The following is a 26,088-nucleotide window of genomic DNA, read 5'->3' as shown; positions in this document are numbered from 1 at the left end:
CGATCCTACGTGATAAAGGAGCTTGTTGGATGTTTCTGATCACAGTGGAACAACAGACACATTTGCCATGTGTGATATATTCATGGCACTCTGTCTAGCGTGCTGCAAATGTTGCCCTCTGCACCTCTTGACACAGAATCCTTGCTCTGCTCTCTAGTTCTGTCTCATCGTAATTCTGACAATCTTTGGGAAAGCCTTTGAAGAAAGCTACCGCTGAGCTAGGTGTGAATTGTTATTCTGTCGCTGATACAGACAAATCCCCCGAAACCCCACCAGACTTGACTAAATTATTTCAGAAGACATGTGAGCCAATTTAACCGTTTGTTGCAAGGGAAAATCACCATGTTATTTTTGTTGTTTTTACATTTTTGCAAAAATAAAACATTATTACTTCATAAATTGCACCTTCTCATTGTGGTAGGTTGCTATGGTGATATCCGCAGAGGACACCAGCAGGACAAAAGGAAATAAAACCGCAGCTTCAAAGATGATCACGATGAATGCCTGAGGGCAAACTTGTGTTGATGCAAAACAATATCAAGGCAGGTCAGAGTAAAGCATACTGATTAGAGTGATAGACATGTCTGGTACCTCTTGACCTATCGCTCATTCACCTTTAAGTGTTACTTAGTTAAACATGTGTATGAATATGAATGTAATGAGACACTCCAGCGTCTATAAATTTGAGCTTGTGAGACGGGGATATTTAAAAATAGGTTGGAATTCATACAGCAGCATATATGCTTTCCTTAAGGCGCTAGTAAGCTCCAAATAAAATGAGTTCTAACCCCTTACCTAATGGAACTCATTAATATCGTTTGTTAGACCCTCCCTGCCTGATATATACCCGTGTCTTTCAAACTCCACACCCCGAGTTTGTAATGCAGACTGAACTCTGTTAAAAGAAAACGCCCAAGCCCAGATAACCCCTGATGACATTTTCAGACTTTGAAAATCTCCTTCCAGAGTAATAGGAGACATGATGCAACCGTGTTAGCAGACTGAGTAGTGCTGGATGTGATATGTAACCTGAACTAGTCAAATTGGTTCCTCGTAAATGAAATTGAGGCCGAATTGTAAAATTTACAAGATGATGGTCCCTTGAAACTGTTTTTTATTTTTTGTTTTTTTGAATGTCATATCCAAAACCACAGACAATATGTATTCCTATATCATGATATTGATCAGCAGTATCTATGTCACAACAATGCTCCCCTGGTCTTGTGTAGGATTACAGACACACTGCATGTGCAGTTGCTCCAATTTATGCTCCAAGATCGTAAAACAGTCACAGTGTATAAAACGACTTGTATTATAACAATAATTATCACAGTTTACCATGACCATAAATACTGCACATAAAGATAGACTGGTCACAAAAGGGACCAAACAAACAAATGATATCGCCGGCACGGTTAATTCTATATCCATATAATTAGGTTCAAAAGCTCTATGCCCCAGGGCTCCTTTGATATGCATAGCACTGTATGCCACATATGATCTCTTTGAGTGTGTCAGTGTGTGTGTATATATAGCATAATTAAAATAATAAGACAAATCAATTTTAGAAACTAATTTCCCTGACGAGGCTGTTTTTTTCCAGATGTGAATAAAATAAGGAAAATGAAGGGCTAGAATGACAGTGAGTCAGCTGAGTGAATACGGATCTCAGTCGCTGTGGAACAGATGCAATAAAACATGGAGCATGAGACATGTATTGTAAAGAAGGAGGTCAGCGAGGAACAACATCCCCCTTAGCTAGTTTCAATCTTGGCGGCGAGTGTGTCTCCCTTCAAACGCAAAAAAAAAAAAAAAAAAAAAAAAAAAAAGGAGGTGGGTAACAAAATCAAAACTTAAGACTATTTACAGCATTCCACTAACCCATTTAATTCAATTATAAAAATGCATTAAAAAGATATTAGGGGGTAGACGCAGTTTAATGAAGCATGTTTACTTGGGGGTATTGTTTGTAATGAACTGTTTCTGGACTGATCTCGGCGGTTGGCATGGGAAATGGGAGGGAGGTGAGTGTGGAGGGAAGGAAGAGGAAGGAAGGTGAATGACAACCTCTCTAAATGGGTTCATTCCTTCGCTTCTTCTGTCCCCTGAATTGGAATAAGCCTCTCCTCATGTGCTACCTGCACCTGTACGCCATGACAATAAAGTTGACTATAATCTGCAGCCACTGCTTACTCCCTCTGTTTGCTCGGGGAGTGTCACCTAATCACATGTCAGCAAAGGAGTCTCATAAATTATACCAATGGCGCATTTCCACTGCATTGGCGTGGCCCTACTCTTCTACCGCTGCGGTTAAGAGTTCCAAGCTGAGTCGATACTAGGAGGTGGAGTTTAAATGTTGCGGAACGCTGATTGGTCAGAGAATTATCGAGAAAATATCACAGAAACATAAGCAAGCTACGGTTAATTAGCTTGGCAAATTTTGCTATTCACTCGACCCACATTTTAAACACTAAAGTTTAAAAAACGACCTGGTGCCAAACGTGAGCCTAACCATGCAGTGGAAATGAGGCATAAGATTCACCTCATCGCACCCCCTTTGGCAGATGTGTTAGCTGGTGTTCATACAATTATATTTGTATGAGGTTTCCGAAACAATATGAGTGTGGATATACATTATATTACATATGATTATGTACAACCACTCTGATGTAATTTCCTGAAGCCCACTGAAGCCTATAGAGACCGCCACGCTAACACGTCTATTATGACCGATCACATCCAAGCCGGCTGATGATACATGAGGAACACATGGTGAGACTCGCCACGGCCTCTTGATGAATCAATACCCTCCAAACTTGAATCAATAACCTTACATCATTGAGTGTTTTTTAAAATCAGCAAAGCAGGTAAAGTGAACAGTTGGCTGGAGCTTCAACAGTTGGCACCAATGCACCAAATCCGCAGTGACTCTTTTGATATACATCACTGCAAAGATGCCAGATTAGTTCATTTTAAATCCCATCCTCAAAACACCTGAAGTAACGCACACTGCATTCAAACGCTAACATGTACAGGATACATTTTACGAGATGGTTCGGATGCACAACTCTTGTAATTACGAGACAACAGAGGGATTCAATCAAAGCTAAATGCACTATGATTAAAACACATTCGAGCTTTATATATATATTTTTCTTTTTTCGAGGTGGGAATCTGTGTGTGTGTCTGCCACGAGACGGAGTGTTTCAGCGAGGAATTTACAAATGGATCCAGCTCTGATGCCACTGGGAACAACTGACGCTTTCAAGCAGAAAATCTCAGACAAATCACAATTTACCAACTAATGAAACCACTCAAGATTATCCCCCATCCGCCTGTGCCCACTGTCCTCAGAGCTGAATTACTTACACAAGCACCGCCTGCACTCAGAGGAGTAGCTTTGGCTTGAGTCACAATATCACTGCTCATGCTACATCCCTAAATAAGACAATAGTACAAATATAATATACAGCATATATATACAGCACTGGCTGTCACCGAACCTGAAACCATACTATATGCTATGACAACGCTGGCATGAGAACACATCAGTATGCCTTCGGAGAGCACAGAGACAACGGTTTCATATGTACTTACCCTCTGTGGAGTGTACTTGGGCTAGTGTGATGAGAAACCAGCAGAAGGTGTGCAGTTTCAGCAGGGAGCATGCCATGGCGCTCGGCGTTGATGGTTTGTGGCAGGTTTGTGCGTGACGAAAAAAAAAAAAAAGGTTCTGATTAAAAAAGTCCACGCCGACTGGTCTCAGAGATGCTCATCATTGATCCCCTCACCTGTGGAGCACACCAAGAGAGATGTTCAGTTCAGGGGTGAAATTTATTCCACGTGGTGAGCTCTGTTCCCGTGTGATTTCACACAGGAATTCACCCTGTCACACTCTTGCCACAAAGGCACTTGATGCTGCATTTGCATTCCGATTGCAGATATGTGACAAACCTTTAAGCTGAGAAAAATGCTACAAAACCCCACGCAAAGCCGCTAAAATAAGCCCAGTGGGTCAATAATCCTGAGAAAGGAAATCCCTTAATAGCAGCTGAGGACTAACCATTTCAGTGGCGGGGAGGGGCGGGACCATCGCTGTCATCAAACAGATAGGACCCGCCCTGTCAGTCACCTCGTGATGCTAACCTTGTCAGAGCTGTTAAATTGTATTTTCTCTTCCTATTACAAAGAACATATTGTACCACGTTCAGCATGTCTACAGCTTTAAAGTAAGATTTCTACTTTCCCACACAACACAATGTGACATTTTAGCAGGGATTTTGAAGTGATGTTGATTTACCTCACTGTGTGCTTAGACCTCTCTTTTCCAAAAACTGTAAAAGCTTCCCACGCATTGTAAATTCAAATCGGCCCTCCAGTGAAAAAATTATGCCGTCTCTCCAGAGGAGTTGCACCGGAAAACTGAACAACTGTATACCGACACGGCATCAAAATTCTACGACCACATGGCGGAAATGTTAAATTAACTGACCGTAAAAATATGCTAAAAATATCCGTGGTAATAGCTCGGTGAACATTAGCCAAAAAGCTTTTCATCCTGCTGCAGGCGTATTGGCTTGCATTAGCATCGGTTGGTGTTCGAGTAATAAATGGGAAAGCTATAATAAGAGGTGGATGCGTACTGTGTCTTGTTTGGGCATAATACTGTTATTTTTAGAACGTCTACGTGGCTAATTAAACACCGGCATGTTCAATCAGCCCCATCACAATGTTTTTAAAGGCGCTACGTTCCACTCCCACCACAGCAGAGGTGTAACTTCTATCCGACTGATGCTTTGTGACTCTTTCCACCCCCGCGCCCCAAACAAACAAACAAACAAATAAAGAAACACCACCAAGCAAATGGTCATTTCTCTCTGTTGTGACTGACCACAAACCACCTTATCTCCCCAGCCTCTCTCTCTCTCTGTCTACCTCTCTCTCCCACCCCCCTCCCTCTCCCTTACATCTCTACAAACCAGAATTCCTCTTCCCCTCAGCTCATCCATACCTGTCCCTCTAGTGCCGGTCTGTTTGACTGTTTGTTCTTGCTCTCTTTCGCTACAAAAGCAAATGGCCTCCTCCTTGTCATGGATACAGTGGCGGAGCCGTGTAGAGTGAAACCTAATGCCTACCTGCACGCCCAGGCATGCGTTTCACACTCCTAACGGCTCCCTTTTGTCTGTGTGTTTACACTGCTGGGCTAAGCTCACTCCTCTCACTCCCATGAACCATTAGCACATTCGCCATGGGATATGGCATCACTCTGGCAACAAGGCACACAGGACCCCATTAGAAACAGTTTTTTTTTCTCTCTCCTTCCTTTTTAGCACATTCAAAAACATCACGCTGTTTTTTCTTGTGTGTGTACACGGCGATTGTTTGTTAAGATCCGAGGGACGGTGTGCGTTATCTATCAGACGAAGCTGCTAACAAGAGAACGGCGAGGAATCCTGTGTGTCGCGTACAGTCGGAGCTGCAAGCATCGGCGTCGGCTGTGCACTCCGGAGACCATCCACGGCCCGAAGAGTCTCTTGATCTGTTTCGTCTGCGCTCGCGGGCGGTGCGATATTTCATCACCGAGAAAGCACGCGGAGAACGCGCATTAGCCAACAAAGTTATAATTAAGCCCGCCGTAATCGGCTCGTCTGGCATGACATTACGTCTCACCTGAGACCTCTAATTTTAGAGCCATTTAAACGAGGTTAACGGGAGCAGAGTATTATGCAGCCACGGCGTATCCAGCTTCTATGGAATAATATGCAGGCACGAGACTCGTCAAATGAAAGTTAATAACAAGCAAACCTATTACATTTCAACAAAACCCTGACCCTTGTCTTTTAGCTGATCAGTGCACGTGGCACCAATTAAGTTTATCGGGCAAGTGGCTACAACTAATCAGCCTATACTCAAGGTCCGTACATGTATAACGAAGCCTTAAGCAGATTGTCTCCACAATAAAGCTGCACATAGTGAGCACATACTGGAGCCTTAAGCAGCTTAATCGGTGCACACAAAGCCTTACTGTTTCGGCCCTTTAGAAAGAGAGACACTATTTAGATCACACACACATTTACATGTGAGTGGTAATAATCCCATTCAATCAATGCATTGTCACGCAGCAAAATCATTTACTGTGTAAAACCAACTGTGTTTACAGTTTCCCCCCGTAATGAGTTTACACAGGAAATAGTAACATAAAAAGGGAAAATGGAGAAACATCTTTGGTGATGATTGTTTTTTCGCGTCCCATTTTTTTCAGATTTCCTACAGGCGCCTCCACTTGAGGTGTTAGTTGTAGCATTCCATTTGTTTCGCTGTCACTCAAAAACATTAGTTTTATTTCATCCCACCATCCCCAGCCTCGTCATTCTTTTATCGGATATCCTCCCGCTTTGCATCTGGCTCGCTCTGTAACCTCTGTGGTGCGTGAAGAGAATGCAAACAGAGACACTATGGGACAAACCTTTCAAAGAATGATGCTATGCACACAAAACGAGTGAGATCATGTGGATATGGTGTTTACATGGTAGTTCCAATAATTAGTTTCCTTACTCTGGTTGTAATCGAATGATCAGATTGGATGACACGTGCACACGCCGACTTTCCCAATACAGATAAACACTTAAAAGTCGTTCTTAAAGTCTAAACTATGGACACAAGGTAGTATTTTGTTCCTCAGTTGAGCAAATTAAAACCACACACCTGGGTACGACGTGAATTACATATGGAACGGTTTAAAAGTGTCCATTTCAGTATCTTCGTGTCTTTTTGGTGGCTTGCGGGTGATTTTGTTTACATATGTAAACAAACTATTAGATGTCTCAGCCTGAGATAACAGCAGTGAATCAATATGATTATTCTTGCTTTCCTGTCATCATTGCTTAGTGTAAAAAAAAAAAAAAGCATGCTCAACAGACCTCCTGTGTCAGACTGTGGAGACAAAGACAAACTGCCTTTACACAGTTTTGCCTCAGAGGCAGTCGGGACCCCCTGCCACGCAGGAGAGAAAAAAAGAAAAAAAAAAAAACGGAATGTAGATCCGTAGAACATGGGGATGGGTGTTCTGTAAATGGATGATAACAGTCCTATACTTTAATATATTTTGTATCACGCTGTGAGTGTTTAACATGCTGAGACACCAAAGGCGCAGACTGAAGGGAGACTGCCGTTCTCATTAAACGTGCTGAGGTCTTCCCTCTCAGCTGGGGGTTTCTTTTCTCTCCCCGCCTTGAAACAGAAACCGACGGCGATCATACCTTGCCTGTTTTCTAAAATAGCCCTCGACTTGGGTGTGATCTCATAACAGGTTTTAGCATCTGCAAGGGTGTGTTGTTGTACTGGGGGTTTTTTTTTTTCATTGTGGGGAGGAGAGGGGAGGGGAGTTGAATGAAGAGCATCACGATCACGGCTGCTTCTATTGCACCAGACATGCCATGTAGGCGCTTTTCTGTGACTGTTAAGCACAGATTGCTAAAGATGTCAACAGGCATTGCACTGTTTTGGCTAAATGTGAAGTCATTGCAGACATGTGTTGAAGCACTTGCAGAAATGGAGACGCCACAGGGGCGGCGGCCCGGAGGCTTTAAACATGTGCGCTTGATACATTCGCAACACAACAGAATGCTTTATAATCGACAGCCGGGTGACAAAATTGTGAACTGAAGGGATCCCGGTTAGCCTTCTTAAGAAAAAACTATAAAAGGCTCGGTAAATGGGAGGAAGGGGGTTATTAGAAGGGAGGGTGGAGGGGAGGGGAGGGAGGGAGCTGATTGAAAAGGACAGTTTGAAATTTGAATGCAGCGGGGGTCTGAAAACAAGAGGCAGATGTCAAAGAATGCCGGCCTCCTTAGACAAAGCTCCTGGTTGTCCCTCTCTACCTCTGTTAAAGGGCCACAGGAGAATAGAAGAAGAGTAGGGCCGTTCTATGAAACGAGGTCTGGGAGAATGGAGGGGGGGGGGGACCCAGAATAAAGAGCCTGGGTGGGGGAAGGGGGGGTCTAGTTACAATGAAAGATTGACAGCTTGCAAGTCTTGCTTGACCCTTGAATTAGCCCCTGAGCTTTCAATAAACCTCAAGAAAGACTCGGGATGTTAATTGTCACGGAACATCACAGGGATGCAAAGGAAGGGAAATATGGGGCCGGAGATTCACTGAAATGTAAATCAGAACCAACAGACCACCACATGTTGAATGGAGGGAACACATTTGGTTTCTATTGGGGTTTTTCCCAACGGCATCCTCATACATGAATTCATACATACTATAAGACTCTTCTTATCTCTGTTTCTCTTACCCACTTTGAGGGGGGGGGGGGGGGGGGGGGGGAACTGAAATACCTGGGGATGCGTGGCTCTGTCACAGAACACTCAGCCTCAGCTGTGGAGGAAATATATTCCCAAAAGAGATTGTGTTCCTGTTTTGACACCGCTGAAGATGTACAATTTGCAAGCGTAAATCAGAAAATTCGCACTCCATAGGGGAGAGATTGGGCCGGTGATCGGATGAGTCTGGAGCCCCGCTGAGTCATACGCGGGGCGGGGAGGAACCAGGGGCTGACCCCTCTGCTGAGGGGATGATTGGGAGCAGCGCAGAGCCAGAGGAGCTGAATGACACCCAACCCAAACGCCGTGCGACTGCCGGTGCCCCAAATGTGGGCCCTGACCTTGACGGGAGCTCGGCCAGAGAGATGCCGGGTCAAACATGCATGCTGGGCGACGGGGCTGTCTGGTGTGATTTTGTTGCCCGATCGATAAGCTGATCTGTGAAGAACAACACAAAAGCACCACTTTAAATCGGGTGTTTTCCAGAGATGTGTTCATTCGTTTCTTGGACATGAGTCAGCTTGGAAATATAGCATAAGGAATGACTAATCACCCAAAAGTATCTACTACTAAGTATCGACTAAGAGCAAAAACAACCCATTAATCAACTTAACTTAACTTAGCCCTACTTATGAAGTAGGCTGATAGTTACTTGTCATTTTCAGGTATGACCTCACCCCGTTACATCATCTGAGAGATCATAAATGCAATTGTTTCCGAGTACTTGGATCATGGTTGTATTGGATGAATCATCTCCTGGCTCTCATGCAAACTACACATCTACAGAAAAGACAGTAGCATATATGAGGGAGAGCGTGTGACATAAGCGTGGCGCTTGTCATGCTCATTGCTCTTAGTGTTTGCACCATTGATCATTTTTATGAGCCACTCAATTAATCGATTAGAGTACTCCCCACTGGTCAGGACATATGGCTACTAAATAAAGCAATCATGAGCCAAATGCTGGAACACTCCGACTCATCAATATATTAATGGAGATAAATATGGAAGCACTGTCAAAAACAAAATCATGAGATGGAAAAAAAAAAAAAAAGGAAATCTATTTCAGGTGTAGTTTTGACTGTGAACCCATGTTTATCAGTGAGCATCCCATAATGTGTAAATGTCAACACATAATGTGTTTTTTAGATATATCTCACACATGTATTCCTGGGCAGAGTGCTACATTGCCCTCTGCCTGACTACATATTAAATCCATAGCTTCATAATCACTTTAGCAATGCAACAAAAATCCTATTAGCGCTGAAAGATACCTACACCTGTCTGTCCACATGGATTATAGCCAGACGATTTACCGCGGTAACAAAGTTTTAATACAGGTTCCATACATTTTTAGTTGTAATTTTGATGTTTTACTGGGAAGTGAAGTGGATTATCTCAAATGAAATTTCAAAATGTCATTTCCACTCGCTGATAGCACAAAACTATTCCTTTCAGGTCTGTTGAGATAAGAATAATTCAGCCAGGGCTGTTAAACGGTGTCTTTGCCAAATGTTCCTCCGCTTAGGAATTAATAGGCTGACATTAATACAGCTAGATAAATAGGAAGGTCAGGAATGGGAGCCCTGCCATTATATCGGCATCTCATGGCGATAGTACCTGCCAATCAAGTCCAATAAGTCCTTGACACGGCACGGTTCACCTTGGAATACACAGAGCGCATGCAATATGTAGCGTACACACTCCCCTGTCCAGGAACCCAATCCAATTAGTAAGTGCACATAAATACTTTGCAAGGTTGTTGGTTCGGAGAGCAATTTGGTACACCAGAAAGGGGAACATTTTGTTGTGTGATCCAGTTTGCCATGGCTAAATTAGTCAAAACAAATCGGGGATTATACGAACTGAGCTCGGCAGTTGGCCCAGACGCTCTCCCAAAGTCATCTTCTCAATTTCAGCACGAGTATGATCATTGTTGCGTTCATGCAAAAATAATACATTGTGGCCAAGCAAATTCAAGCAGTGGGGGCAAAAACACTCACAGCTCCGAGTGCTAGGAGGGGGGAAAAAAAGAGAAAGGGCCGAGTCATTCACGTAGCTTGAAGCTGAACCATGGTGAACAAGTAAACAGTTGAGGTCAGAGATATGCACGTTGAGGTCACGTTCACTGAAAAGCTGTTATTGAGTACGCCTGCGTGTCACTTATTTATTTTTAGTGCTGCCACTCATCCGAAACAACATGTTTGTTTGCAGAAAAAAGGGGCCTAGCCCTATTGGATGCACAAGGCCTGGTTTCGGTCTATGATAATAATGTGCTGTATTTACTCGGATACGCACCAGTAAGCTTTTGTGATCCTCCTCCCTCCCTCCCATCCACCCTTCAAAATGAGCAGCTGAATGGTTAAAAACCCCGCTCCATCCTTCTATTAAGGACCTCGCCATCAATAATGCACTGTGATCGTGAGGCGTTATTAAACAGGATGATTAATTTTTAAGGCAGTGGGCTGCAACAAAAAACACCAAGAAGGTAACGGAGAAGATGACTTGTGAGAGACGCGTTCAAAACGGGAGCGAGGAGGAAAAGCAGCCACGTATTTACTTGTTGTAACAATGGTGAGCGAAAGAGAAATTGCGTAGTTAAAAAACTGGGGGAATATGTTTAAACCTTGAATTAAAGCTGTGTCATTAAGTAAATCATGGGCTTACGCCGAATGTAGGATCCTGATATTAAGTCGCAGCCTATTTTCACAGAATCAACTGTCTAAAAGCACCAAAATCCTTCTCTTCTTTCTTTGCTTTGCTACATCTCCTCCTTTGTGACTGGTAGATTTAATGACGGCTTAACACCGGCGTTTACCTGGATTCACCTCGTCATTGCACTTGAGCCCCCGCGATGCATTTTTCTCTCAGTGCATCTCAAGGAAGCATTGAGAAAGATGCTCCGTCTCCGAATACTTCTAAAATCAGAAATGCTGCAAAATGTACACTCTTTGGAAAGCTGTGTTTTTTTTTTTTTTTTGAAGGGTGCTAATTCTCTCAGATTAGAGAGCATTGTGCACGATGTGGTCGTACTTGGCTCGGTGTCTAATTGAGGCTTTTAACCTTTCTGTGGCTCGGAGGAAGGACAAACAGCCAAAATAAGGGACACCGCATGAGCTCAGTCCTCACCAAAATAGAAAACAGCACAAGGACTCTTTCCCTTACAGCAGAGGCGATATTACACAAATGATTCCAGCAGTGAAGTGGCTCTACTGTAGCCTACTTCATCCCAGCACATTTCTATCCCAGCACCGCTGTATCTATTTTCAATCTAAACATGGCGAGAACGCCGGGGGAAAGTGGCATATGTCGACCTAAAACAAGGTATGGCACCGCGTCTCGTCAGGGAAGCTCAGACAAAAGGAGTGGGTGTAGTCGTTCTGCTGAATGCAATCACTTGTCAGCCCTAAATCTTCAATCAGTATACTGGCCTGACAGGTAAGGGTGCTTGTTCAACCTGATGACGGTGTTTGGCATTTGTTTGTGGAGGTTTTTTTTCTTCTCCAAAAGAGAGAAAATGTCTAAAAGGCATTTAGCTGCCGCTCAAAAATGATGGCTTCGAACGCTCGGCTGCACCGTAACACAGGATTCGTGTTATTCTCAACACTTTTTTCTAATACCACATTTAAACATGACAAAATAGAGTCATTTAAAATGGCTTTGAATATTTTAGGCTGCGCTATTCGATGCAGTTTGGGTGTCACCACTCGCCGCCCTCTCCCCACTCTCAGCTGTGAAAGAGAGAGGACAGTTTGGGGGCTGAGCCTTCTCCACTGTTGTTCATTAGCATAACATCAGCACTGTGTTGGGGATTGTGATGCAAACAAGCCCAGATTGGCTCATTCCGACCCCCCTTTCTCCCCCACCCACCCCCTCTTTTAATAACTAAGGTGCTGGAGGATCTCAGTCCTGTCTGCTCACTGTACAATGGAGCCTCTTCGGGACTACGAGCGAGAGAGAAAGAGTCGCACAAAAAGATTTTTAAAATAAGTTTCAACTTCAATTGGGATGTGAGCGATGTCATCAAGGAAACAATGGGCTTACATTCAATAGATGAGAGTGAAAGCCGCTTTACTTTGCCTAAAATCTAAACATATGGCACGCCACGGGAGAAAGATGATTAAAACGGCAGGTTAAAAAATAATGGTTCGTTACAGGCAAAAAATAAAATCTCCTCTCAAGACTATGCCCTGCTTACAGCTGACCACGATTCAGACTTGACATGATTTAAAAAATATATATTTAAACGGGTCTGTGGCTTATGCTATCGTCCCCTGCCACCCACAGTAGGACGGCAGATACAGCAATCACTGCTTCTGCACCTTGTGTATGTTTAATATGTGTTTGCTCTTTTGTGATAACAAAGAGAGAGAGAGAGACAGAGAGAGAGTGAGAGAGAGAGAGAGGGTTTGCTTTTTTGTTCCTTTCTCTCTCTCTGGATAGCTGGACCAAAGTCAGGGAATCTAAAGACACAAGGAGAGAGAGCAGACAGATACAGGAGACTGTCAAGCAGACCGCGATAAAACATTCACTAGGAAATTATCTCCCTGTCATAAGGCCCTCCTGTTTTGAATACCAAAGGGATTCAAATTCCCAAACAAACCCTGAAAGGTTGACCAATTTCGTGCTCTGCCAAACGATAGCGAATTGCGGCGCGGGTTGCACCTTTGAACCGCCACGCTGGAGGTAGTGAGAAGCAGAGATATTAATCTCTGTATCTCTGCATAGGTAATCCACTGAAGTGTAATTGCTACAGCTCTAAGTTACACAAAATAATGACAGGAGAGTAAGACTCACTATGAATATGAAGTGAGAGTGATAAAGTCCCACATTGGGAGAGAAGGCAGTGGCGTACACCGACAAGGGCTCTCGCTGTGGAGGCAAAAAAAAAAAACCCTCCTCTGAACAACAACAAGCGTCTCTGTGAGGTGGTTCACACCGTTCAGAGCCGCGTGGATGAAAGATTACCTTTTATTTGACGAAAGTGGCTTGTAGAAATATGCCACAGAATAGGTTTTACCTTTCCTTGACCCTTTTCTGTTAACACAATAAACAATTATTGTCTCTGCGTATGAACTGCAGCGATCCGGTGGGTACGAACAGCAGATGCATAATTAATATTGTCTCGCTAAATTACAGTGCAAGCTGATGCCTTATAAAGCAATTCCTTGAATTCACACGTACAGTTAGAGCTGAGCCGCCCTCCGCAGCAGCAAAACCATCAGCTTGTTAAACATTTTTATACTTCACTGTCAACCAGGGGCAGGGTCGACCTAACAATTCGTAAAATGCCGATCAACTCTTCAAACGGGGAGCATCCCACGTGTTTTACGACACCTTGAACCACAAATGCATATATTAAATTGACCGATTTAAAAGATTAGTATAAAATATCGTCCTCTCATTTGTATTCTAGAAAGTTTATGAAAATGTGACTTAACAAAAAAAAAAAAACGAAAGTGTTCGAGTAACACAAACAGGTTAAAAGCAGCGATTCGCCGGAACATCAAAGGAGATATTCTTGTCGAGCTAATAAATATTCAGCCCTGTCCTGTGAATATTTTCCATCTCTGTCATCTTTCTATGTTTTTATACACCAAAATATCCTCGGCGTCAATTAGCACTTTTGTTCGAGGCTATCGCTGCACGCTCCAGTTGGATGAATCGCGTTATGGAAGCTTCATTACACATTTCTGTCTTGGGCACAAAATGTTTAACTTCTGTTAAAGTTTAAATATCAAGTATGCAGCTGGGAGAGTCTTGTGGCGGTGACTTCACAATATTGTCCCCGAGTGATGTCTGCACAGTCCTCTCTTCGCTCCTCTGCTTCCATTATGTACAGGAGCCGACGAGGCTTCTTTTTTTTTTTTCAGGTGAGTGAATAAACGATCCCTGTTTTTGGCCCCTCGCAGGAAAGTGAGGAGGCGTTGCGGTTTCTGCAAACAGTCACCATCTCTCGCTGATTGACTGAGCTTTGGTTTTCCGGTAGCTACATTTACAGAGCAAAAGTTGCCAGGGTTCATCGTCGGCAAACCTTTTAGAGTCATGCTAAATATGTTAGCGTCTTCACCTCTACACTGCATAGATGTTATCATGGCAAACTACTCCGTCCTTTAGGCAGGTCTCGGCCTCTTGGAGCCGTGGCCGCACGCCTACCCCCGGGCCTGCCGGACCTATTTCTGATGGTAATGGCTGCAGGAGCCGCATCCTGTCAGCTCACTCCAGACTCACTAGTAATCAGTTTCGGAGGCTGATGAATGACGGAAATGCCACCGGCTCCGCTTTTTAGCGATGGCAAAAAAAAAAAATGCAGCCGTTTCTGCCCCCCCTCCGTTTGACTGTCCTCTTTACACTCTTTTTCTCCTACTTCCATCAACTACTACAGAACAGCACTCACATTGGTCCAGCTGCTGATGCTGAAGCTAAAAATGAAACGTGTTGCCGGGCACAGATGCAGTACTCGAGAATCAGTGCAGGTTGCTCAGAGCTTTCTGTCTGGTCATCATTTAACCTTGCTTTGATTGTATCACTGGGTGATTCATGGGGGGGATGGGTTTTTTTCTTCTCATGAGAGCATAGACAGGTAGGTCAAGATTAAAAACGTTAGATTTGAACATTTTTCTTCTGCGTTTGATTTATTAGACATTGTCGGCCAATCAATGTCGCCCATCTCCAAACAAGGAAGGTTTTTCAAAAAGTAATTTGGGGGTTTTATAGACTGTTTTTATGTAGTTGCACTGGGCTACATAAAAGGGTCTGTAAAACATGAAACCTGGCTTTTTGTTGAAACAAAATACAATTACAATTCCACAGTCCGAGTAAATCCAAGATCTTCGTCCACAACTCATTAGATGGGTCACGGCAGAGCCGATTATACATATTAAACTTATAAAAAAATCGATTCTTACAAAATCAGATAAAAATGTTTTGTGTTGCTCTTCAAAGAAACGTTTTTCTTAATGGACTGGTAAAAAAATAAAAAATACTTCTTCAGCAAGCCATTAAAAAACGGATGGGTTGAGCTAAAAAAAAATGCATTAAATGAAAAGTTGTAGAGATACAAGGTCATCATAGGTCAGCGCCGCATAAATGACAGTGAGTATCTTTTAAATCCTTTATTCCACTGCTTTGACTAAATAAAGGTGACCAGCGATTCAAGACTAAAAATAATAACTGCCTGATATAAGACATAATTTGGCGAAATCTATAATGAAGCTTATTCTCAACTGGATTGTCATTTTGTGGCTGATTTCCGTTTTTTTTTCTTTTTCTCCACGTCTATGTGTCTCGCGCCCAGCGATAACACGCCAGGTGTGAAGTGGAAGCTGCAGTTCTCACACTCGTCTTAATTACTAAATCCAGTTTGCTGGGGGGCTGAGTAGCTGGATTAGACAAACAGGTCGGTCTAATGGATAAAGCAGTCGGGCTATGTGTGATTTATGGCACACCAGCACAGCCGCCTCACACCTCATTTAGAAGGAGGCATGATGAATTATTAGGGCAGCGTGGATGTCTTTTTCCTGTGCAAAAGCCAAAAAGATCAAATCATACAGACACACTGAGGTGTCAATATTAAATAATCCAATTTTCATTATAAACACATGAATAATTTGATGTCTCCATCCACACACACACACATTCGGGAGCTGAACTTATCTGCAGTATTTAAGATGTTCATTACCTAACCCCCCGGCAGTGAAGGAGGAGTGGATCCAACCGGCAGGAGTGAATGCCAGGCCTGGCACAGCTGTACAAGCAAAGCTGTAAAGAGACGTCACCGGCCACTGTCGCTCAATCTTCCCCTGTGCTAATCCCACACTATCTGCATTCACGTCAGCCCCACTCCTCATGTCCCTGCATTGCTTTTCACACTCATAAGTTCAATTTGGCAGGAAAGTGGCCACGTTGCATCACTTCTGCTGGCTGAAAATCCTCTCGGCATTGTTCCCCTCCAATAATCTTTTTCTGAGACAGCATGATGATCCAATAGTCTTTTTTATTTTATTTTTTTTGCAAAACGCCTCTTGTTTTCTCTTTCAGGTATTCAGCGAACCAAATAAAGTGTGTGCAAAAAAAATTAAAAAAATGGAGGTTTAGTTATTCCAATAGATCCTAGCTAGCTCTGTGACTTCTAACAGCAGCAGCGTAGCAAATATGAGTACATATGAGATTTAAAAGCCTTTAATGCTCCTGAATCTCTTCTTAGCTGATCAGATCATCTATTGAATGGCCTCAATACACAAGCAGGCCGGTGTGTGTGTACAGAAAGAGACGGCTCCATTAATCTCCGTTCATCGTTGACTATATTAGGGAGAGGCGACTCGCTGTCATATCAAACCCTCAGACTGTTACTGTCGCTGGACGCGCTGAAGAATGAACGCTCAAGTGGTCGGTCAGGTTTTAGTCAGCCGGCGCTCTTAAACCTTGCTGTGTCTCACAGATAGGAATTTTATACCCAGCCTCCGACTGAACCAAATCCTGGCCCTCGGGGCAGAGATTTTTATTTTAACATCTCTTTTTCGGGGGAGGAGGGGGCTGACATTTTGTCCCCCTGTTTTCAGATGCTTTCCCAAGAAGCTTCTCTCCAGTTGACCCAAGCAGAGTCCATCGCCTGTGGCTTGTCACAGAGAGGAGAGTGATGCGGTTCTATGGGCAACAGAGAGGGAGGCTCTGTACTGAGACAGCAGCAGGTGCAGCTGTGACAGTTGCCGTGTTGTTGCTAGCCCCACACTGTAGTCAAGATGAGGTTCACAGATGTAGCCACTCAGTGCAGTGGTTTATTGGCTGCCTGAAACAATGCATCTCTGTCAGAACAACTCCTCCTAAGGCCATTTCGGTCTAAGAGTGCTCTGTATGAAACAAGGCGTAGAAAAACCTCATTCCAACACACAAGGTCAATTCTGCTCCACAGCAACACAATCAAAGCGCCCCCCCCCCCCCTTCCTCACACTCACACTTCAAAAACAAACCAAATTCCAACCTGGAGAAATCGATCGAAGTCTGTCTAAGGCATATTAATAACAATAATGAAATCAAGATAAATAGTTGTGTGTAAATTCTGCATCAATAGAAATGTTTAAAATGGTCCCAAAAAATCCAAATAATATATAACTAGAATTATTAAAATAAGCACACATTTTTCTACTAATTATTGCCACGAGCAATTCCACTGTTTTCTGATTAATTATTACCGAGCCTCCCTCGCATGCGCTCATGCTGCTCAAGTCTACCGAGTGCCACCCAAGGCTGCACTTCACCCTCAGGTGCAGCTCGCAACACATGCATTCCAATCATGCGACACTTTCAATACATCGCGCCTACAGAAAAAAAAAATGAACGGCATCCATTTTTTTTCCCTCGCTCTCTTTTTCTTTTGTTTGGAGTGAAAGCAAACCTGTTTTTCCTTTTCTTCGATTCAGAACCCTCCAAGTTGCCCGCAAAGTCCAATCCAAGGTAGTGTTTTGTTGAATCTCAGAGTAGTGCAGATCTGAGATAATATGACTATTGTTTTCCTGTAAAGCACCCAGTCTCTGCTTGTTCAATTACTGGAAGGAGCCTCAACGAGGGCGGTTAAATCATTTGCAGAGACATTATCTACGCAGAGAGAAAGAAAGAGAATGAGAGAGAGGGAGGGAGAGGAGGGGGGGGAGGGAGGGAGAGGGGGAGGGAGGGAGGAGAGCAGACGTAGAGGCCAAACTTTACTCTATAGAGGAAACAGAAACATTTTTTTTTTTTTTGTGGACCACACATGGAGGATACGCGGAGCATAAAAGCAGCAGGATTCATGATTCACTGCAGGAAATTAATAGACTAATACGGTTCTCTCTGTTTCAATGCCAAAAACCACATAATAAGATAAAAATTGTTTTCATTACAGGTGATGATGGATATCTATGCAGATTACCAGAATGTACACCGATATTTATGAGCGGGCGACCTCAAAAGTTCATTCTCCCTCACATATGTCGCCTACAAACAAAACCGACTCGCGAGCGCTCGTCTGTCAGCGTGAGCAATCATTAAGAGATAATTTGATTGTTTTTTCAACCTCGGCTGTGTTTGATGTCTCTGGCATGGAAGCAATTGAACAGACAATTATTTTGTTGATTAGCTTAGTTTTTAGCAAGTTACCATGCCTGTGATATTCCTCTGAAACTCCCAGACCAGACGCTCAACTCCATCTGACTTGGCAACTGCACTGCAAGAACATTGCAAGAGCTTCCACAGTTCCAAACTAAATACTGTACAATAAAATATCATTTATCAAAGCCTCGGCCTTCCAACGCCGACCATATAAGCGTATAGAACGCAGCAAAGTATACGCTTTTAAAAAAAAAAGTGAGCACAAACATTAGCTATAATATGCATCTGGCAGGATTTCAGCTGCAAAGGAGCCAGCACACGGTGCTTTAGAGTGCGTTTTTTACTTGAATATCTTTCTTCGCTGCATTTGATAATTCAAAGTCAACGGTGCTTTGTTGCATTCCAACATACAGACTACAATATGCGAGCGTCTACTGGAGCTTTCAGAATTGAAGCGCTCGCCGTATATATCAATATGCACACACATAAGAGGGACTAGTGAACCATAACCCGTTCTTAGTTCCAATGTCAGCCATTGAAAGACTACTGGTGTTTTCTTTTAATGGTTTTAATTGGTTGCTGCTACTTCCCCCCTTTTTTGCATTTGGTATTCTGGGAGAGTATCTTAATCCACTTAATAGCTGAATAGTATGTAACTCACTACACAAAAGGTGTGTAAATCATTTGCTAGACAGCCACAGCTACATCTGAAATACAGCGCCGCTTTAAAAAAAATGGCATTTTAAAACAAAAGCTAATTTATATTCCAATGTTAAACCCGGCTCGACACGTTGACTCTGAATATACTGAAACACACCCACTGCCCAACATGAAATCGTTTTTAAAAACTTATCTTACTTGCATCGAGTCACAATAGTGGAGGACAGCAGCCTATACAGAGGAAATGTATAGCTCTGTTGTGTTCACACGAACCATCCCAAAATAACAGCCCCGTCTAGTTGGAAAAGCGGGTCTTTTAAAGCGTGGATGTGCTTCGCTCTCCTATAATCCAGCCGAGACATTACTCCTTCCCCTGGCAGACGTCCGCAGATCCCCCCTCTCTCCCAGCCAGGCCTTGCTCTCGCCTGCTATAGCAGAGACGCAATAACTGCTGTTTGCTCAGAGCCTTGCCTCCCAGGTTCTCCTCTGTCACACAGATATTGCACATTTTCCAAAAAAATGTTGCAGCCATGCAGAGATAAGGTATAGCAGAGAGAATGAATCCGGGTCAATGTGTGTGTGTTGTCTATATAAGACAAGTCTTAAATGTCCTAATTATGAAAGGAATAAATGTAACAAATTAAGTGAGAGACAAAAAACGAATTATTATGCAAGAAATATTTTTATGAAAATATTTTTTCAATTATTACAAATGCGTTTGTAATTACCTTATTAGCTTAAAAATGATCCAAGTGATAAAATAAATTTAGAACTGATGTGACTAATTTTTAAACAGCAAAATAATAATGTGTAAAAACAATACACCAAAAATTCCACTAGGCTTTTTGGTGCCTAAAAATTCCATTTCTAGATTTTTTTTTTTTTTTAGCACAATGCTATGTCGACAGACTTGCTGGGAGTGACCTCAACACACACTGCTAATAGCACACAGCATATCTTATCCGTAAACAGGATGCAAAATGCACGAGCTGCAAACCGAAACCAGGCCAATATGTTGCTCCCAATCGTTTTATGACCATAGGACAGATTTTATGACCCAGTTCTGCACTTCCTTTTATTCTAAATACCATTCAGAGAAACACAAAAATGAGTGGAGCACAATAAAACAGGGATGCCAGATAGACTCAGGGAGGCTGCCACTTAACCGGTGCACAGAGAGCAGTGTGAGAGCCATCGGCTAATATCCATGTTGTTTCTTGTCACCAGGGTTTGAATTGACCCTTACGTTCCGCCGCCTATGTCCTTGCTGTGTAATGTTCTGCTCGGAAATTATTTAGGCAAGCAGAAAGTTTCACCTGCCATTTCAGGGGCACCCGAATCCCCCCGCCGCACCAGAGGCCTGTGGCAAGTGGAAACAAATGTTTCACAAAATGGCAGGGAGGGGAACACGCTGGTGCACAGCGTTTTTACTGATTGCCAATCGTAAAATAAAATCAGTCATGAAAGAGGAGGGTTCTTGGCCCACCAAAGGCCTGCACGTTACATCAAATTTACCAAAGCTTTTCTTTTACAGCCTTGTTTCTTCCCTCTAATAGGGAGCAGTTATCTGCACAGCATGACTCCGTGTAGGTGGTTTAGCAACAGCAAAGATTGCATCTGAAAACACAAACCCACAATTTACACGCCAAATAAGCAACGGGATGTAAATCTATCCAACTCCCTGCAATCCTACTTCCTCGGCGTTCACAACCTCCATCATTTTGCCTGCTTTTGCCACGGAGCAGCCATGGCGGCGCTCACCGTGAATTAAGCACGACATCTCCAGTGCGACACCCCAGAACAGACAATCCATTCAGCCACAGTGCAACCTTTAAATCAGTCGTATGGACTCGCCAATCGCTGCTCAGACAAAGACAACGGGCGCACGTCCACGCTCGTGAGAGAGAGTGCGACAAACAAAGTGAGCAAACGGTGCCACTGGTCAGTGTGTGCGCCGCTCTTTATTGAATTAAATCAATAACAAATTACCTTAATAAAGCCTGGGTGGAAGTGCACATGGCTTGTTGTTATAATTTAAAAATCTGGAGAGGCTGTGAGAGCCGGCGTTGATCTGTTTAGTGCACTAGTCAGATATCCGTAGACAAGCACAAAACCCTCAGCAGCGGCTCTGGGTGGTGAAAAACATGGCAGCGGGAAAATGAAGCAACAGTCCGTAATGTCACAAATGTTTTGACGCGATGCAACTCTCACTCGCCCAGTCACGCTCACTGAGCCTTAAAGAGTCTCGTGCGAGTGTCACGTAAAGGGGAACAGAGTGATATGTAGCACTTTTCCTCCCCCAGACCCATATAGGAGTGTGCTGGGCCGTATTGATCTGCGAGGTAGAGATGAACGCAGCAGCGAAGAGGGGGCAATCTGGTGCTCCGGCAGATCAAGAGCAGCTGCAGTTCTTTGAAACCGGACGCACTTCCACTGAAACAAGGCTATAGACTGAGAAAGGTACTCTCTCCCTCTCTCTCACACACACACACACACACACACACACACACACACACACACACACGGACTCTACGGTGAAACGCTCATAATGGCAATGCCGGAGCTGAAGATATCAAACGCTTTTGCACACAAAGACATCGGACAAGATAGTTTCCTTCTGTACTCCAGGTTCACAAGTAGTTTGTAGTGTTTCCAACGGGCACCTGTTAACTAAAACATTTGCCACTGTATTTATGACTAAATCGTGATTTCCGACTTAAGAATTTACATTTCCACATTATTTTTCCCTCTATACGCCCCCCCTCCAAGATAGCACTATTTACTTCTCAGTGAGTCGCTGTGCAATCATCCTGTTGTGTGAAAGCGTTGACGTACTCCCTCACACCGACCAACAAACAAAATACAAGTGAGATTATGTTATACACCAGATGTCACACGGACCTACTTACGAGAAAATACAAGACTTTCAGTTTTAGCCGCTCACACACACACACATACACACACACACACACTCGTTCTCGAGCCTTTCAGGCTCAGCCAAAAACCAGTGGCAGAAAATACGACTCCTTCCATTGTGTAAGGGCTCGGACCACTTTGATATGTTAATGTCTTCCTTCCAAACAGCTGGAATTTGCACTTGCATTAATTCAAACATTTTTTCTTCTTCTTCTCTCCACGCACAAGCACATGAAAATAGAATTCCCCTCAATAAAGAGGCTTGTATGAGAAAGTGTTGCTCCTGGAGTCTGATTGAAGCGTGCATTGGCTTATTTCTTACACATTCCAGAAAACTCAAATCGGCAGCCTTTTGTATTTGGCTGAATGTCACTTTTGTTATGTATGCTGAGGGAGATAAAGCCACTTCATCCTCCGCACACCATTCTTTTGTTTTCTATTTCCTGGAGAAAACAGTCTTAGAGCAGGTTGCGCCCATTTAAAACCAAGACAGCATTCAAATGATATTTGATTTTTTTTTTCCCCACTAGTCTTTATTCCTGTGATGAACAGCTATGACGAAGGTGTTCTACAGAGATGTTGGAGCCCCAATGAGACACATTCATGCACTCTAATCGAGGCAGGAATTCGTAGCTCCCTCGGTCTTCTAATCAGACAAGACTACGAAAAACAAACAAAACCAAAAAAAAGAAAAGCTGAAGGCAGGTGAATGCTGTGGCTGAACGGATCCCAATCTGCTGATCGATCACCGGAGCTTGCTGCTGCGCTCCGGGCTGCCACGCATCAGCGGCTGGCCGCGGTGCGTTTCCCCGGGCCAGGAGAGGCGCACACACCGGCTGGCCGCGTGTGCGCTCCCGCTGCCTGCTCTTTAACACATGGTTGACGAGTCGGAATCGGTGGGCCTAAATAATACATGTGCAGTAAAAGGATCTAATTTTACTGCCTCTCTGCGCCGACTGGGTTTGAGTTAAGTCTAAGCAGCCAGACAGCCCCTCTATTTTTTTTTGTTTTTGGGGGGTGGGGGGGAGGGGGGGTACGTTTTCATTTTTATTTCGCCATTTGATTGATTTCCATGACATTTCCTACGCTTGTATCACCGTTGCGTCACATGCTCCGTCTTTGGCCAAAAACTAATTATTGCGCTGGTAGGCGAGCCTCGTCTGATTCCCCCCTTCTTCTTTCTTTTCTTTCTTTGGACAAATAGCCTAGCCCCCCAATTAGAATGGATTAGCCTGTGAATGCTCTCAAGAATCACACCGACTTGGCTTCTCAGGTCACAGCTTCCAGCATAAATCCCCATTCAAACCAACAAGACCATCAGTGGATTATAAAATAATAATAATTAAAAAAAAGCAAGCAAGCCTCGGTGACTAGCACCACCAAGCAAACTATACACTTCCACCCCCGGAGGCATACATTCAAATTAAATGGCCCTTTACGCGTTATGGGTTCACATAAACGCGCTGCTCGGCCACTTTTTTCTGTTGTTGAATAGTTTCCATTCAGACAAAACTCCGGCAGGCGAACAAATCAATCCACATCTGGTTGTGTTTGGATGAAACGTTTTTCAATTAACCACGGTAACCCACCTCTCCGGCCGTTTAAATTATACTTTACAAATAAAAAGGTGTCCCGCTTTAAAAGCCGTATAGTCACTGTTCAAACCAAACCGATTTTTTTTTTAAAGTAGCTAAACTCCTCTGTGAGATTTGACTCGTGTACTGTTAATATTTAAAACGACTGCCTAAAGCAAGCAATGCTCTGGAGTGAAGGAGCGAGGAGAGAAAAGTTACTTACACTCCACGCCAACTTGTCAAAACAGCCGAGGCTGCAGCTTAATTTATACAAAAGTGATGATGAGACTCAGTAAGATGCAAAAAAAAAAATGGGAGAGAAAAAAAACTTACCTCTCTTAGAAAGCAGCGAAGCCCAAGAAGAAGAAAAAAACAGGCTGAAATGAAGTGAGCGGGGATGCGAGTTGTAAGAAGAATAGTCAGATTGTGGAGAGACAGTGTGATGGGGACTCCTCTGCAGCGGGGAGAGTGAGTCGGCAGGTCTGAGGCATGCTTTCCCCGGCTGATCTGGGACTGGAGGCTGCTGATATCAGGCGGCGGGTCCCCCTCTCAGCCCGTACATTCCCCTGCACCGGACGCACACTTCCATGGCAAAGCGAGGTGTTGCTCTCTCTCTCTCTCTCTCTCTGTCTCTGTGTCTCTCTCTCCGCTCAGTCCGGACTCATCTATTCTCGGCTCTTCTTGTTCACTCCCGAAGCAGCGACAACAAACAAGAAGCGGCGCTCGGGGACCCCCCAAACAAACAAAAATAATAAGAAGAAAGACACTTTACTGAGAGGGACAAGAGTGTGCTTTCAGTGTCTGCTGATGAGGGAGTTGAGGGAGGGGGGGAGAAGACCGATGTCCGCTACTTTAACCGGCCGACGTTGCTCTCTCCTGGCTCCTCTCTGAACGAAGACTGGGTTGGGGGGGTTGGAGGGGGGCAAGTTTCAGCGGCTCGCCTCAGGAAAAAGATCCCGCTCACAGTGTTGAGACACTTGGTGGTGGAAGCGGCGCGGAGGAGCGGGCTTCCAGTAAACAGCGCCAGTGCAGTGGAGAGAGCAGGCTGGCTGTCTGCGCGCGAGCCGTCTGAGCGGAGGACTCCACCGAAGAACTGGCATGGAGTCCACATCCGCGCTGACTCGGAGTCTAGTTCCGTGCAGGGAGACTAATCACGTCAACTTATTATCAAGCCCGACAGGTATCAACTCAGCTTTTTTTCCCCCCATCTTTTTTTATTTATAACCTATGAGGAGATTCAGCTACGTCATACAGAAAGGAAGGATGTTATCAATATATCTCCCCCCCCTCCCAATTTTTAAGTCCCCTTTTTTTCTGCTTAGAGACGCAACGCCGCCTTCCTTTTTGGGCATGAGAGGCCCATGCTCTCTCACAGTAGGCAGTCCAGCCTATTCAACCAATGACAGAGGACTTATTCTACTGTAATACTACCGAGCATCAAAAGGAGCACGGAACTACAGACCCCCACCCCCCCACCCCTTCACTCCAACCGGCCCCACAGGATAACTGCACTCTGGCCTGGCTGTAGTGGTCAAGCCGCTGCTGGTGTGAGTGGAGCCAAGCGGTTTCTTTTTTTCAAAACTGAGAATCTCTCCTCGATTCGTGGTGTTTTTTTTCTTTCAACTCTCACTTTTCTAACTTTATGATTCATGACACCATCAGGCAGTTAGTGGGATTTTTTTTCTCAGACGGCTGTGGCTTTGACCCTCTTACTTATTATTATAAGCTGCATGTTATGTTGGTGGTCCACAATTTATATTCACTGTAATGCAGGCGACTACAGGTCAATATGCTCAAGATGTCCACGGGACATTCCCAGTTGTAATATATGATTTTTCTTTATTGTTTTTAGATTAAAACCCTGGTAAAAAAAAAAAAAACTTGATATTTCCATTTTTAGCTGCTTTTCAAGTTAGATCTCGATCTCAATGCCACTGCTATTTTGCTGCTATCTTTGAATCCGAATGCCTAAAAAAAACACATGCAGGTTTCTATCTGCTTTTGGTGAAGACTCATAGCGTGTTGTGATCTGGTTGAGGAATTCTGTCCAGAAACATTATCAGGGAGGACGTGGGTACACACCTGGCTTCAATAAAAACTGTCTTACACCCACCATGTGGAAATATGAAGTTGAGTCATGCTTGCCAGGTGAAGGTGAACGCAGCAGAGGGGCAGACTTATGTTTTCATAAGCATAATTTTACATAATAATACAGACTTTCTTTTTTTTTTACTTGCAAGGGACAAAAAAAAAGAGAAAACAGATGTAATAAAAGGTCACCCAATGGCAGGCATCCATATCTGGAGAAATGTTTATTTATAAGGCGAGACTAAAAACACATGTGGTGTCTCTATGGCTGCAGTGTTGAACAGCTTAAACTGCCATTTTGCATGAATTCATTTGAATCTGCTTCCTCAGATTGTCAACAGAGGGCATTAGACGCGTACTGCTATTCTTCTGAATGAACATAAATCATTGGACTGTAAAATTCACGTGCAGATTCAACATAAACAGGTGAAGGCGGAGATAT

The 26,088-nt window shown here is 43.7% G+C and overlaps 2 protein-coding genes across 8 annotated transcripts in view; one reads left to right on the top strand and one right to left on the bottom strand.

Annotated features, from left to right (window-relative positions):
* The window catches only part of adgrl2a (adhesion G protein-coupled receptor L2a), a 90,498-nt gene extending 66,169 nt beyond the window's left edge, over positions 1-24,329 (bottom strand). For 2 of the 7 annotated variants that reach the window (XM_084010801.1, XM_084010803.1), the window contains exons 1-2: positions 23,892-24,268; positions 3,598-3,791 (exon numbers count right to left, since the gene is read on the bottom strand). In XM_084010801.1, coding sequence (XP_083866927.1) covers positions 3,598-3,673 — 76 coding nt within the window. In that variant the 5' untranslated portion in view covers positions 3,674-3,791; positions 23,892-24,268. Of the gene's footprint in view, positions 1-3,597; positions 3,792-23,891 lie in introns of all 7 variants that reach the window. The other 5 variants (XM_084010798.1, XM_084010799.1, XM_084010804.1 and 2 more) reach the window with 5 other exon arrangements.
* Positions 1-26,088, top strand: part of negr1 (neuronal growth regulator 1) — a 378,181-nt gene that overhangs the window by 51,738 nt on the left and 300,355 nt on the right. The gene's annotated exons all lie outside the window — the stretch shown is intronic.

Source organism: Eutrigla gurnardus (assembly GCF_963514095.1).
Source record: "Eutrigla gurnardus genome assembly, chromosome: 6".
NCBI lineage: Eukaryota > Metazoa > Chordata > Actinopteri > Perciformes > Triglidae > Eutrigla > Eutrigla gurnardus.
The sequence above is the reverse complement of the archived record's forward strand: the minus strand, read 5'-3'. Positions and strand labels throughout refer to the sequence as shown.